This window comes from Passer domesticus, chromosome 4 (assembly GCF_036417665.1).
Source record: "Passer domesticus isolate bPasDom1 chromosome 4, bPasDom1.hap1, whole genome shotgun sequence".
In the NCBI taxonomy this organism is placed as follows: domain Eukaryota; kingdom Metazoa; phylum Chordata; class Aves; order Passeriformes; family Passeridae; genus Passer; species Passer domesticus.
In genome coordinates, this window is record NC_087477.1 from 2,066,989 (window position 1) to 2,081,128 (window position 14,140).

The 14,140-nt window shown below is 46.3% G+C and overlaps 1 protein-coding gene across 1 annotated transcript; it reads right to left on the reverse strand.

Moving 5' to 3' along the window:
* Positions 1-1,585: 1,585 nt before the first annotated feature.
* On the reverse strand, positions 1,586-10,959 carry LOC135299805 (TOG array regulator of axonemal microtubules protein 2-like). Its single transcript, XM_064419227.1, has 8 exons — positions 10,002-10,959; positions 8,921-9,024; positions 7,346-7,550; positions 5,955-6,171; positions 4,783-4,869; positions 2,390-2,621; positions 2,172-2,248; positions 1,586-1,716 (listed from the first exon to the last, which is right to left on the reverse strand). Exons 1-8 carry the CDS (start codon positions 10,212-10,214, stop codon positions 1,586-1,588), a joined length of 1,266 nt encoding a protein of 421 aa, XP_064275297.1. The 5' UTR covers positions 10,215-10,959.
* Between the last annotated feature and the right edge of the window lie 3,181 nt (positions 10,960-14,140).

Genomic DNA, 14,140 nt, shown 5'->3' on the forward strand with positions numbered 1-14,140 from the left:
CCAGTACAGTGGCTGCTTTGAAACAAAAAGCCCTGAGATCTGGATAGCTTGAAGGAGCATGAAATGCTAATTGAGTGTTCATGGTGGTCATACCCAGGTCTGCACTTCCCAGTGCTCTGAAGCAGCAGCAGGAGGACCGTGCATCATTCCTGTTGGTGGATGTTCATGTTTCTGGTGTGCAAGAGCAATGACTTGAGGAGGGACAAAAATGCCCCAATTCAAACAGTGGCTGTGCAAGGAGATGTGAAGTTTCACTGCCTTTTCTAGGATATTTTAGAAAGATCTAAGAGAATATTGTGGCATGGAGTAGGTACCTAATTTTGTCTCCAGAGAAATCCCCAAAGGCCACATTCACTCTGCTGGTGATGGCAACCCCACAAGCTCACGGGCTAGTTTTCCCTGCAACATGCCACCCTGCCTGGGCTTTACTAGGCCAGGACTAGACCCATAGCTAAGCAAACACATGCAGCCAGGTGACATAGAATTTTTCTTTCAGAAGACCTAATTAACACAATCCCATGCCGTTTCTTCTGTAACATCAGAAGCTGGCAACCATGAGAACTTTGCTGGCAAAAGGTTACATTTTGCACTGGGCCTAGAAGTGTTTTTCCCTAAGGCAAAGCAAAGTGAAATGTGAAGTTCAAAAGCTTCAAATGCCTATAAAAGGAAACTGTGGAATAATTTCTGGAAAGGCAGCGTTGTCAATGATCATGCAGCCCACCCACAGCTGGAGCTGCATCCAGAATTGCTTCTTCCACCTGTGCAGGAATTCATTTCAGTGGCAAGCACTGTTCCATGATGAACAAATTGTCCCCTAGCTCGGGCTGAATGGCACCCAGGCTGCAGTACAGATTTGAGGAACCCTTGTCACTTGTTATTGGCCTCCCAGTGCACTCATCCTTCTGCAAACAAGGTGCAAACAACACAGCTGGGCTGCTGTCCTGGGTAAATATACATACAGACGGTTTTTCCAAATCAGTGCATCTTTTCCCAGTGAAAGACACGAATTCTTCTTACCTATGAAATTGTGATTGAAGACACCTGTGAGCCAGATCTGTGTGAGACTGCAAAGGAGCAAAACTTTGGGGTTTGGACACACTTCTCTTTGTTTCTTTTCTCTGGCCTTTTCTGAGCACAGAACACACCTATGTAGAAAGCTTTTGACTATACAGGATCTTTTGGATCCATTGTCCCCCAAACAAGTCAACAGGTGGCCCTGTCATAATGCCAAGTAGCAAAGAGCAGCACAAATGACAGCAAGAAAACATGGCCAAAGAGGAAGAGGAGAGGCCCAGTGAGGAGGAAAGGATGTGGTGAGACACCGGCTCATTGAGTGAGCTGCACTCCCATAATCTCTAGGCTAGCAGGACCTGGTCTCACATTCTTCTCCTGGTTTATTTAAATTTGATTTATTTATTTACTTTTTTTTCATCATCAGTATAAAATCTATACAATTAAAAATATGTAATCAAGATTTAAAGATACAATCAAAACACATTTATTCAAAACTACATCTAAGGATCAGAACATATATGCATCTGTAACTACGAAACCTAACACGTAAATCCTATTCTTCAAACAATCTTCATACAGGCAGCAGCTTCTTCCTGAACTTGGAGAAAAGAGATCTCTGTACAGCAGGCAAGGACTTTGTGGGTAAGGCACCATGGGAATTGTCCAGAGGAACCTTCTCGGTAAGACTGTAAACAGTCCGATCTGCAAAATGGAGACACAAAATTTAACAGGGGCCACAATGCAAACCTAAAGCAGCTAAAGCTCCATATCTCATGGGACAGACTTCCTGCAAACTTCTAAAGAGCTGCACAGGGAAACATGCTCCTGCTGGCAGATACTTGAGGCAGGCCAAGGGAAAACCCTGGCCCACTTCCACAGGGCTGCCACAGGAGCACCCTGGCCTCTGGGCTGCCCTGGGACAGCAGGGAGCCCAGAGCCCTGTGCTCTCCAGCAATGGCTCAGCTGCACATGCACCCTCCTGCTCCTCTGCCTGCCCCACAGCTGAGCAGCCCTCCAGCTCCACGGGGCACTGGCAGCAGCACAGCTCATTGCAGGGGCACATGCAGGGCACAGCTGTTCATTGGCAATGTGCACAGGCTCTCTGGGCTGCCACAAGACCCTTCCTCCCACCAGAGATTGGCCCAGCTCCCCCTCACCTCTGTGTGAGGCTGAGCCATGATCAGCCTTCACCTTGTCCTCAGTCTGGAGTTGCTTCAGGCCCCCCATGCCATGACTAGGAAGGGCGATGGAGAGAGAGGGGGCAGGTGCACACCCTTCCTTAGCATTTGGTCTCTTTTGGCACAGCTAACAAGGCAGATCTGGAGGTGTCCAACTCAGCACGTTGTCATCTCTCTGGAGAACATCATGCCTTCACCAGCCCAACATTTTGGAGAGGTTTTCCCGCACATGTGGAGGCTGGCTGGCAGCACATCTCTTCAGCTTGGTGCCCATCACCTTGTAGAGGGCAGAGGCAAGCTTGGTGGCCACAGTGCGGACATTGGCGCTTCGCACCGGCAGCGCCTTGTTCTCCAGGAAGGACCAGAGCACGAGCAGGGCGTCGTGCTGGACCACTTCAGGGCTCCTGGCATAAACCCACTCCACAAGCACTGCCGGGAGAGAGACACAGCTTCTCAACCATCAGCCTCAATGCAAACAGGGATCTACCTCTGCATTTGCTAATTGGAAGCCTTCTGGCTAAGATCAGCAAAATAGCACAGAGCCCCATGATCCAGAAACGGGCAAAGCAGCTGATCATCCTGGAAACAGAACCACCAACCCCTCAGGACTAATTTCTCCAACCACAGCCTTGTCCCTGTGGCAGACTTTGTCCCTTTACTAAATTATTTCACATTATCTTTCTGCATGAGCAATGAATGAAATGTCCAGTTGCTTTTTATTTCCATTAAGAAGTTGTCTAAACCCACACTGAAGATTCGGAAATGCACCGTGGACAGAAAATTGAGAGATTTCTAATAAAAGGGATGATTCCATTTTCATAACTTTGATGTCAAGTGCCAAACGTTTAATCTGGCTCTTCCCTTTGCTCAATGGCACACAGCAAAGGGCAGGATTAGAACACATCTCAAAACTCCTGCCCACCAGAGATGGCTGCTGCTTGACAGTTGGATTGGAAACATCAGTGACTAGCTGGTGTCTTTGGCAGAATGCTTCTGGGGCTTCCAACAAGCAGCTGTTTCAAACCTCAGGGCGTCTTAGAGAATTAGCTAGACCCCATTGCTGTGGCATTTGAGCATCTCCACATTTTAATGCCATTTCCCCTCCCAATCTTAATAGCATTTTTTCTTATAATGTCCACTGACGTAGGGGCATAGAAAGAGCAAAATGCTACACAGGGGACTGAAATTCATCCAAAACACGAGTGTTTTCTCATATTGTCTCTGAAATCTGCTCTCTGCTCATTTTCTGAACCAAACTATATCACAGACAAAAATTTACTACCAACAGGCTCCTTGCATGGCAGATTTGGCTGAAAGATCAAATCCTGAAAAGCTCTGGAGACCATTCTTATTTTCTGATCAGGCAAAATGTTATCTAGTAGCCATTTATTATTCTGTGGTGGAAGAGACTTTATTTTCTCTAAGCTTTTAATCCACTGGCAGTCATCAATATTAAAACAGCTCCTGAAAGTACCCAAACCCCAATTGTGCTAAGCAGGAAAAGGGTTATGGTACCCATTTTAACATGGGAATTCACTTGAGTTTAAATACAATTAAAGATATTGGTGACTATTGAAGGTAAGGAACAGCTGTCTCTTCCTACTAAATCTCAGAGAGAACATCTACTTTTTCTAAAGTAGTCCTAATTTATGTTTCATTCTTTTATTTGAAAAAGAGATCAAAAGATCTGTAAAACTAAATTCCCTGTTGCTGGAGATCTACTTTTTTCAAAGCTCTTTAAAGGGCCTTTGACATTCCCAATCGCTGAACATGCCCTTTTGAAATTCCTAATGGAGACACAAAGTGTATTAAACCTTGCATTCAAAGATGTTGGCCTAATTAGCAGTGGCTTTAGCCCCAGATATAGCAAGACTGTCAATCGTCTGTTCTACTATATATTGGGATTATAATTTTCCCATTCCTTGGCTATTGCTGACATAGCAAGCCCCTCTGAGGAATCAATTATCAGCTGCATTTGTAACATTTGGGACAGTGCTGACACAGGCAGACACTGTTTGCACACCCAGAAATGCTCAGTCCAGGGCCACTTTGACAGCACAGGCAGGGAGCCTCAGCACTCTGCTTCTGCCCCTCTGCCCCCAAAGGCTGCCTTGCACTAAATCCCTGCCTCTAATACGTCTGTTGAGTTTTGACCTAAGCTGTGACCCCAGGCTCTGCACAGTTCAGCCTCAAAGCTTTCCAAGAGAAAAACAAGAGTTCTGTGAGGACAAAACAAACTGATCCCCTGAAACAGCATTTGCCACCATTTTCCCTAAAAGATGACAGATGTCCCTGAGCTTCCAAGAGAGGGGCCAGCTGGGGTATTTTGAGCCCTTCCCTTTCCTGGAGCTGGGTTCTGAGATGCCCCAGTGGGAGCTCAGCCCCGAGGCCGAGCTCTGCCCCCATCTCAGATGCTGCACAGCTCTGCAGCAGCCAGGGAAACCTGCCAAATACACCTGCCTTGGGCACTGGGCTGGAGGGACAAGCTCAGCACCTCCTGGTTTGGAGGAGCTACTCTGCTGTCTGTTCACAGGCATTGCCTGTAAATACTCCCTGGGAAGACCTCTTGGCCTAGAAGGGGAGGCCATACCTGTGATACACTCCATGACATCCAGCAGAGCTTGGCCACTCAGGTGATTCCAGTGGTAGCTGAACTCTTTCAGCAGTGATACTTTATCTACAAGTGAAACACATGTTTCTGCTCACTTTTCTGAGGCCATAGGACAAGGGACAGTGCAGAGGGAAAGGGCAGGGGCAACCCCATTCTATAAAATAAAGTACATTTCTGCTGGTTTTTGAATCCTTTTCTTCATTCCTTCCAGCCTGCTTGGCAGGGTTTTAAATTGCAAAAGAAAAGCTCTCCTTTCACATTTGTAAATGCAAAGTTGTCTGCTGTATCAGGAGCTATGTTAAAACATTGCCCATCAGGGACATCAAGAGTTCAGTCACATGTAAGTAGTGAAATGGTTTTGCATCCCAGAGCAAAAAGGAAGAACCCCATACTTGGGACACAGAAAGGCACCGAGTCAGGCAGTTCCTGAGTTCACAGAGCAGCTGAGGAGGAGAAAGTGGCAACTCCCCTTGAACACCTGCCTCTTCAACACTCCTATTTTCAGGCACATTTCCCCAGTGTGGCATTTTCAGAGCTGACATAAATCTGTGTGGCAAAGGAATTGAGAGCAGCCTTTGCCTATGTAGTTAACTGCTGTAGACATCTTGCCCCATGCAAAACAACATGTGGAACAAGGCACCATTGACAGCTGGGTTTATACCTATTTGTTATAAAGAAATGAACTTGGCGAATCCTAAGTTCCCCTTTGAAAATAGAAGACAAAGAAGAAAAGGGGTAAATAGGCAGCTAATGCCTATCATGTAGAGCATTCCCGGTGGCTGCTCTGCAGGAGCTCTGATGGGTCACTCTCCCTTCATGCCAAGAGCAAAGCTATTCATTTTGGGAAGTCAAACGGGGCCCAATCAAACTCCAAACCCCCTTTGCCTCTGAACTGCAGCAAAGCTGTAGTCTGGGACTTGCTCTTCAGACAGGCAGCACAGAGCCAAGGGCTCCTGGGACTTTTGGGAAATGCTGATCACGTTCAAGCCTGTTGGGGGACTGGTGCATAAGGACTGCACCTGCACAGCTTCTGGGGGATGCCAGCTGGAGCTTTCCACAGACAACAGCAGCTATCAAGGCACTCAGCACTCTCTTGTGTCGGAGAGACAGAGACACAGGTGAGGAGAGTCCATGCCAGGGCTCAGCCTTACCTAAATGAGCAATGGATTCTTCCAGCGCTTTCACAGCTGCAGCACGAACCCTGGGGTCCTTGGAGTTCAGGTTCTTCGTTATTCCTTCCACCAAATCAATGATCACCGGGTTCAAGGCATCTTTCAGGACGCCTGTGATTTCAGCCAGCACGTCCAGCGCCTTCTGCTTCACTTTCTTGTGGCTGTCAGATATTCTCAGGACAAAATATTCAAAAATCTGTGAAGAGAACAAAGAACATGAAAGCTGGATTCACATGTCCTTGTTTGAAGAGTGGATGTAGCAGTCAGCAATGTAAAAGATGAGAGTGATCCTTTCTGTCAGGTCAGCACTTGCTTGCACAATTTCACTCTTTTCCTGTGGGCCACTCACTGGAATGGTGGCGCAACCTCATGCTGCTAGAAAGATTTTCTTCTGTTTTTAAGAGGTTTGGTTGGGGACAGAATAGTTCCTATGGTATTTCTCTCCATCTAGAAATCATTAAATCCATTCCATTTCTTCATGCTAAAGACTACCTTTGCTTTAGAAGTATGGAAGCAGATGTTTGCAATGCCTGGTTTTCTACACAGTTGCCTCAAGTACTGAGGGCAATTAGGATTTTGCCAAAACTATGGCTGGAGGAGATCTAAGTTTTCTTTTGTTTGTCTCAGCAGCAGTATCTGGAGAAGTGCAGGGCTCTGATCAACTCTTCCAGGATGCAGACCATTTCTCTAAGCAACAGGTAGACTTCTGGAATTTAATGAGCTGTACAACCCTCATTAGAGCAGGTTCAGTCCCTTGACAGACACATCATCAGGCACCTTTTCTTGGAGAAACGGGAATAGCAGCTACTGGGAGGAGACGGCAGAGATGAGTCCTTAGCTGTTTTCCTCCTTTTCCAAACAGAAAAAAAGACCCCTCAAGAAGGGTGAGAACTGTCTTTACCAAGAGGAATAGGAACAAGGGTGGAAATGAGAGCCAGAGTTGTGCCTGTGCAAGACTAGATGGAGTATATGGAAGTATTCTTAAAAAAAACCCTGGGTTTAAACCAACCCAGTCTGATCTTCTCTTCCCTAGGTAAACCCATTTTTGGTCTAGAGAATAATTGCCATGCTTTCAGTGGCTGGATTGCCTTCATTTAACCCAACAGGGAGTAGGAGAGAGCAGCAGTCACACCAGCAGAAAATTCTGTCATCATCTGATGAACAGCATCAATAGGCAGCTGCCAGACGTATACAGCTGGACTGAAATAACTTGTCCTGAAGCCTGGACCTGAATTAAATTTGCCTGGGTAAGAGGGACCAGCATGTCCCAAACAGCCAGGATGGAGTGCCAAGACACACTGAATTAACTTTACTGCTACAGGCTTAGGAAAGGAGCTAAAGGAAAGGAGCAATGAAGATACACTACATACTTGGACAATGTTAGTGGAGATGAGCTGGGGGCTAGTTTTGCACAAGTCTTGGAGGAGTGCCACTCCTTCCATGCGCGTCTGAAACCCCTTGGCCTCCAGGAGATTGTAAAGCTTCTGGAGCAGCTCCGTTTCTTCCTCAACCGGAGGTAACGTGACCTGGGCTTGTGCACGGTGTAGGAGGCATCCATCAGAGGTAGATTTCACCCTGGAAAATAAAACCAAATGAGGACCTGTTGGTGATAATACCTTCAGTAAATTGTGAGCAAAACATCTTCAGTAGCTTTTCTAATGATGTGATTTCAAGCTGGAAAGTCATGAGGCTCTGAAAAACAATGTGGACCTCATGACAATCATTTTGGGAGACAATCTGCAAGGAACATTCTCGCCAGTGCTCACTCAGGAAAAGCAAGGATGAGATGCATCTGATCTATCTTCAGATGGCTGCCAAGGCACACAGGTCACATTGCTTTGTGGAGAAAGAGAGACACTACTTCCAAGTTTAAGTGGCTCCTCATATGGGATGTTTGTGTCTCATAATAAGGAAACTCATCACTCTGGAGAAGTGTCTCTACAACCAGGCATGACAATCTGCAAAAATAGCTCAGGTGCACCTGAACAGATGAACAGGGTCATATGTGAAGGATTCAGAAAATCAGTCACAGAGATAAAAACAGAAGCCAGACACCCCAGAACTATGCTCACATTTCATTTGCTTCCCTAGAGACTAGATCCACAGCTTAACAACCCCCCTGGGAACAATTCTCCTGGATCAACCTGTCTCTTGCATGACCATGGAAAGATGCTAGCTATGCTACTGAGGCATGTGGTCACTTTCCTGCCACTGCTGAGCGTGACAGAGCTAAATAAATCCCCTCTGTGATCAGAGGAGAACAGGTACAAGTAGCTCTGCAACTGCCGTGAAGAGACAGCAAGGACCAAATTCCTGTCTTAAATGCTGATTGCAGCACAGGACAAAAGAAACCAAACATGCTGTCTCCATCAAGCAAATCATATGAAGGACAGGAATATCAAGACAAAAAGTCCACATTGAGACACCTGTTGCCTGAAGTTGATCAGGAATTGCATTGCTACTTACTACTCAAACTTGATCCTGTTTCAGGGTAAGAAAACCATGATTCAGCCAGGCCAAACCACATGCATGAGAACTGCATCTTTGTGGAATGGCATCCTGCTTCTAGACTGGGACTTCTCATCAAAACACCCATGTGGAAAAGACTCCACTCAGATGAAAAAAAAGCCCTGGTTGAATTTCCTTGTCCCAAGTCAGGCAGCAGAAACTTGGCCCTGTCATAGCCTCCATACCACTGCCCTTGCCACTGCACTGGATCGTCTGAGCTGCAACCAATGGGGTCTTTTTGTCTCTCAGTTGTGAAAACCCCTCCAAAGAAGTTGTGTTCAGTGTAATGCAGAAGTAGACTTTTTTTATCATAGAGCATTTGTAGGGAAAGAGAACAATCTGTGTCACTGGCCATCTCTGCCATAAAGATTTTCCTGAGGAAGAGACATGTACAGCTTGTCATGTGCTTTGTCACATCTGAATAAAGTGCTCAGTACTGTTTGCTAGAAGACAATGTGGCCTGGGGCTTCTTGGAGCCATCGTTCCTCTTCTTCACCAGCTCCTTGACAGATGGGCGTTCAGCCTTCTGGTTTTCCATCCCCTACAAAGACATAGAGAAACCCCATCAATCTTTAGAGTATAAAATAGGAAATTCCCTGCTTAAAACACAAGTTAGAACCAGGATCACTGCTACCAAGGCTTAGGGAAACATTTCCTAACTTACAGATGGAAACAGCCCAGGGATTCAGTGATGCCAACTCTTTGTTTTCAATAGCCCAAGGCAAGGCTATGGGTGCTACTAGACTGAGTAGCAGTCTAAAATCCCAAATTCATTAGTCTTGAGCATAAATGGGAATAATGCAAACTGGCAGGCAACGAGTGTTCGTAAACAACAGAAGCAACAGAAAAAAATGGACTCTCTGGGGATTGGCCCATTGTGTTGGAAGGATTTGGTTCAACACTCACTCTCCCTGTGCCTGAACAAAGGCATGCTCCCTTCTGTAATGTTGATAAAAAAAATAAAATCCCCGCCCCCCCCCCCCCCAAAAAAAAAACCCCCAAAACAAAGGGGTTTCCACTGGATGCTGCTGAATTCACCAAGATTTTTCCAGTTCCACAGAGCTTGACAGCAGGGCAGTATTCCCAAAAGACTGTAATTGTAGTAACTAGGATTGACTTGGCCATCTTTTGTAAATTTGGAAATTTTTAGTACTACTACTTCCAGTATCTTTTGCAAAGACTCTGTTCTCTTCAGAAGCACTATTCTCACTTAATTGCTTTACTGGGCAGAGGAGGGAGAGCATGGTGGGGCCTTACACTTAAATGTAAACCCATTTGCTCTCTTTCCCTTTCTTCTTTGTGAATGATATTGAAAATATTCAAACCCCACTTTTTCCCTAATAACATCAATTTCTTTGTGGTCTGCAGATGAACAGGCTGAGGATTAACAGCTCATTCCCAGGAGAAAAATGATTCAGTAGTAGAGGAATGAGATCAAGACAGATTGGGGATGTTTGATCTCATATTAGCAGTGGCAATACTTGCACCAAGGAGCCATTTCTCCTGCCAAGCACTTACTTCCTTCTTCATTCTTGTCAGAATATCTTCCAGGTCACTGGTGGAAAGAGATCGTTCCAAAAGCATTTTAAATTTTTGATGATTGAGCAACATCTTCACCATCTCCTGTCCATAATGCCTAAGGAAGGAAGGGAGGGAGGGAGGAAAGGAAAGAAAAGTGAACAAAGAAAGGAAGAGTGTGAACAGAAGAGGCTTATACCTTAAATTCATCATGTGCAATCCTTGCACAAGAAGGCATTACCTACTCAGCAAAGAGGGAGATTTACCTCCAGTTGATACTGCACAGTGCTGTCAGATGAACACAGGAGGCAAGAGGAGAATGTGGGGCAACAGAAAAATACCATTTCACTCTGAAACTGTGGGTGTGCTCCTGTGGGATCAAAGGATCCCAGAGAACAAGCAAAACACATCTGCTTTGTTGTCAGAGCCTATTAGCAGTGTCTTGCTGCCATTGCACAATAATTTGCCTTTCTTTAACTGGCAGGGAAGCCAGGACAAAACACCTCATGCATCCTATTGATTATTCTATACTTTATGTATGCACAGGGGCAGTTAGTTGCTCTGGTGTTCTTGGCAGCTATTAATGGGAATTTCATCATCAGAGTAAGGGGACTTTGGTGGTTTGGGTTGATTTTGCCACTAGGAAATCACAGCTTTCTTCAAGAAGAAATTTGGAGGTCATTGAGCCACAGAAAACAGCATTCTAGAAATCTGCAGACCAAGTTCAGAAAGACTGAATATGTTGGCTAAAGACCCCTGAAATATTTCTAAGAAAGTCTGAAGTTAAGGAGAAATGGATGTTTGGAATCCTTCAGTGATAAATATTAGCCAACACTTTGGCTTTGTGTTGTGCACCCAAGGCCAAAGAAAACTGTTGGACTGGCTCATCTGAGCTCTTTTGATCTCAGTAAAGAATCCTTCAAGCCACAGGAAGCTGGCAATGCTCCTTTCTGCTAGCCAACCTCAGGTTACCCAGTACAGCCATTTGCCCAGGCAAGCCAGAGCAATAGTCACAGCACCAAGGCTGAGAGAGCTCCAGAAGCCTTTGGACAATGCTCTCAAGCACATGCAGTGACTCTTGGGGTCACTGCACATGGCCGGGAGATGGACTCGATGACCCTGATGGGTCCCTTCCAACTCAGCATATTCCATGCTTCTATGAGCCTTATTCACACAGTGAGGGAACTTGATATTTCCCTTAGTTTCCACTCTTATGGGGTTTTACCTTTATAGCCAGGCACAAAAGGCTTTTCCTGTTTTAGGAGGTGAAATGAAGATCATTACCTTGTGTCCTGGTGACAGTCCTGAGCAAGCTTCCCTGCCACGTGTGCCAGCCTCTCAGCCCTGGCTGTGCCTGCCAGCTTTGTGACTCCAATTCTCTCCATCAGGGACAGGAGGAGCTCGGCCCCACACTTCCGCACCTGGGCGTGGCGGCTCCTGGGAAGGAGAGAGCAAACCCTGGGGCACAGGGAGAAGGAGCAGCAGCAGCACAGGCCTTGGCCAGAGCCTGCTCCCTGTCCTTGCTGGGGGAAGGAGGCCTGGCTTCTCCCTGCAACTTTAGACACCGCTAGAAGGTTCTGAACTCAGGTAAACACAAAGCTAGCATTGTACAGAAGGACTGCCTGCAAGGCAGAGGGAGGAATTCAGTCTCCCTGCACTCTCTGATACCCAGCTCCTTTCTCAGTATTTACTCTGAGAAAGATTAAGGAAATAGATTACATATGAATGATTTAGAAATTAAAGACAACTCATGCTGACCCATCAGAGGGCACCCAGTACACAGAGCTGCAGCAGGATTGAGGCTCTTTCCACCCATGATCCCCAAATCTGCAGACCTCTGGGAAGAAACAAATGCAGGGAAAACACATTGTGGGCCATGAAGTTGCAGAATATCCAGCAATGCAGCCTGTTTCTTCTGTGAGGCTTGGCAACAGATACATCTGAATGTTTTACCCTATTCCAAAGCTGAGGAAAGGAGGGACAGGCAGTTTAGCCAGGCTGTCCTGTTCTAGAGAGTGTCTCTTGGGAACTACCAGGCCCAGCACCAACATTTAAGGCAGCATGTGCTTCAACTGTTCCATGGCAGTCAGGCTGTGAAGGTGCCTTTAAAGTGATTCATCATCCCAAGGCTAACATGAAACATGAGTTTGAATAGAAAGTAGAGTTCTATGGCCAGGACAGTCATACAAGAGTCCTTTTGGCAGGAGCTGCACCTGCTGTGCAGGCTGTGCCACACCCAGCAGATTGTCCCCCATGTGCTCCACACCCCAGCAAGTACCCTCCTCATTTCTCAAGCTAATGGCATCATGAGGAGACATGGCTTTCCCAGGGCCCCTGTGGTTAGTGCTGTGAAATACCAAACACCACTCACAGCTGCAATTGCAATTGTCCCTCTTGCCACAAAAGCACAAGGCTCTATCCTCAGCCTTTGCAGGCACTTTCACTTCCCCACCAGTCACCACAGCTAGGAAAATCTGACAGCCTGGGAGAACTCCAGGAAGCAGCAGGAAGCTGAGTCAGAGGAGCTTTCATTTGGGTATCAGGAAAAAGGTTTTTCACCCAGAGGGTGGTTGGGCACTGGAACAGGCTCCCCAGGGCAGTGGTCACAGCACCAAGCCTGACAGAGTTGAAGAAACATTTGGACAACAATCTCAGGCACTTGGTGTGACCCTTGGGCTGTTCTGTGCAAGGCCAGGAGCTGGACTCAATGGTCCTGATGAGCCCCTTCCAACTCCCCATATTCTAAAGTTCTGGGATTCTGAGAACTAATAGGCTGCAGGAGGGCAGAAACAGGTGACAAGAAGAGAGAAATGACGTTGATTGGAGAATGAAGTCACTGAGTTCACAGAAGATGCAGCATACAGGACCCTTCCCTCCCACCATTCCCATTCTCTGTCTCATCCCTTCTCCCTCCCACACACTAGAAGGTGAAGAATATCACTAAAAGAAGAACAACCTACTTGACTCCCATGTCCATGAGAGCAGTCATTGCTCGTGCAGGAGTCACATTCTCCACCATGATCCCCAGGGTCTGACTGGCTGCTTTCTGAACAAATTCTGGGGAGTTGGACACCATCTGCAGAAGGACCCGAGCAACCTCATCTACCTCAGAGTCCATGTTCTTCTTCAAGGTCACAAAGAGCTCTCCCAGAGTGACAATTGCAGAGTAGGACACCTTGGAACGGAGGTTGGCCACCTGGACAAGTCATGAGGGGAAACATAAGAATCACCTTGAAAAGAAAACCAGTTGCCTGCAACAGAAGTCCCAGAAAATGACAACACATCCCACTGTGTCCAGAGGAACATCAAAGTACAGTAAGAGCAGGAGAGCACAAGCACAGAAAGGCTTTTACTCTGGCACCAATTTCTGGTCTCACACCTGCTTACTGCAGGCCTAAAAAAAAAAATTTCATTCAAGTGTTCTACTTAACTCTTCTAAAATGTTCACAGCTTTGATTTTAAGCCCTTTGACTAGAAAACTGAAGCAAGGGCTGCTTTCAAATCATAAAAGCACAAATCATAAAGATAGAAGAGTCAGGTGCTCCTGTTCAAAAAACAACACCAGCAGCTGAAGCACTCAGCCAGGAAACAGAAAACACAGGCTCAGACCCAGAGACCAATTTGCAGTGTTGAATTACAGCTTGGGCAGAGACTGGGACTCTGGCAAATAACCTCATTAGTGTCTCAGTTTCTGCATTTGCACATTGCATTATAAAGGCACCACACTCAAAGACACGTGTCAGATACCCGACCTACCAGTAAATACAGCTACATGTACCCACAGATCCTACAGATAGCTGACAGAAATTAGAAATAGAAGGTCTAAAAGCAGAAATGAAGGCAGACCCTGAGCACACATGGAGATGAACAAGCACATACCTACTCTACACACCATGTATGAAGTATGTGGGACAATTCAGAACAATGTTCTCACCTCGCTGGTAACTGCCAAGCAAACGTCATGAAGTCTACACAGCAGGACCTCTGAATGGGACCCAGCCAGGTGTTTGATGTTGTAGAGTCCCTTCTCCTTCATCTCCCTGAAAGGCAGAAGATTGATTTTTTCTCTCCACCAAGGCAGCACCCTCTGAGATTATCAGGCTGGCAGCTCAGTCAAACAATGGGAGGTGCTTTTCAAG

Bases quoted from the DNA above. Each gene is read 5' to 3' on its own strand.
- LOC135299805 (XM_064419227.1), bottom strand. From the start codon at position 10,214: ATGATGAATTTAAGGTATAAGCCTCTTCTGTTCACACTCTTCCTTTCT. The intron at 7,551-8,920 runs GTACTGAGCACT...TTTATTTTCCAG, and splicing joins ACATTGTCTTCTAGCAAACA to GGTGAAATCTACCTCTGATG. The intron at 4,870-5,954 runs GTAAGGCTGAGC...TTTCACTTGTAG, and splicing joins AGAATCCATTGCTCATTTAG to ATAAAGTATCACTGCTGAAA.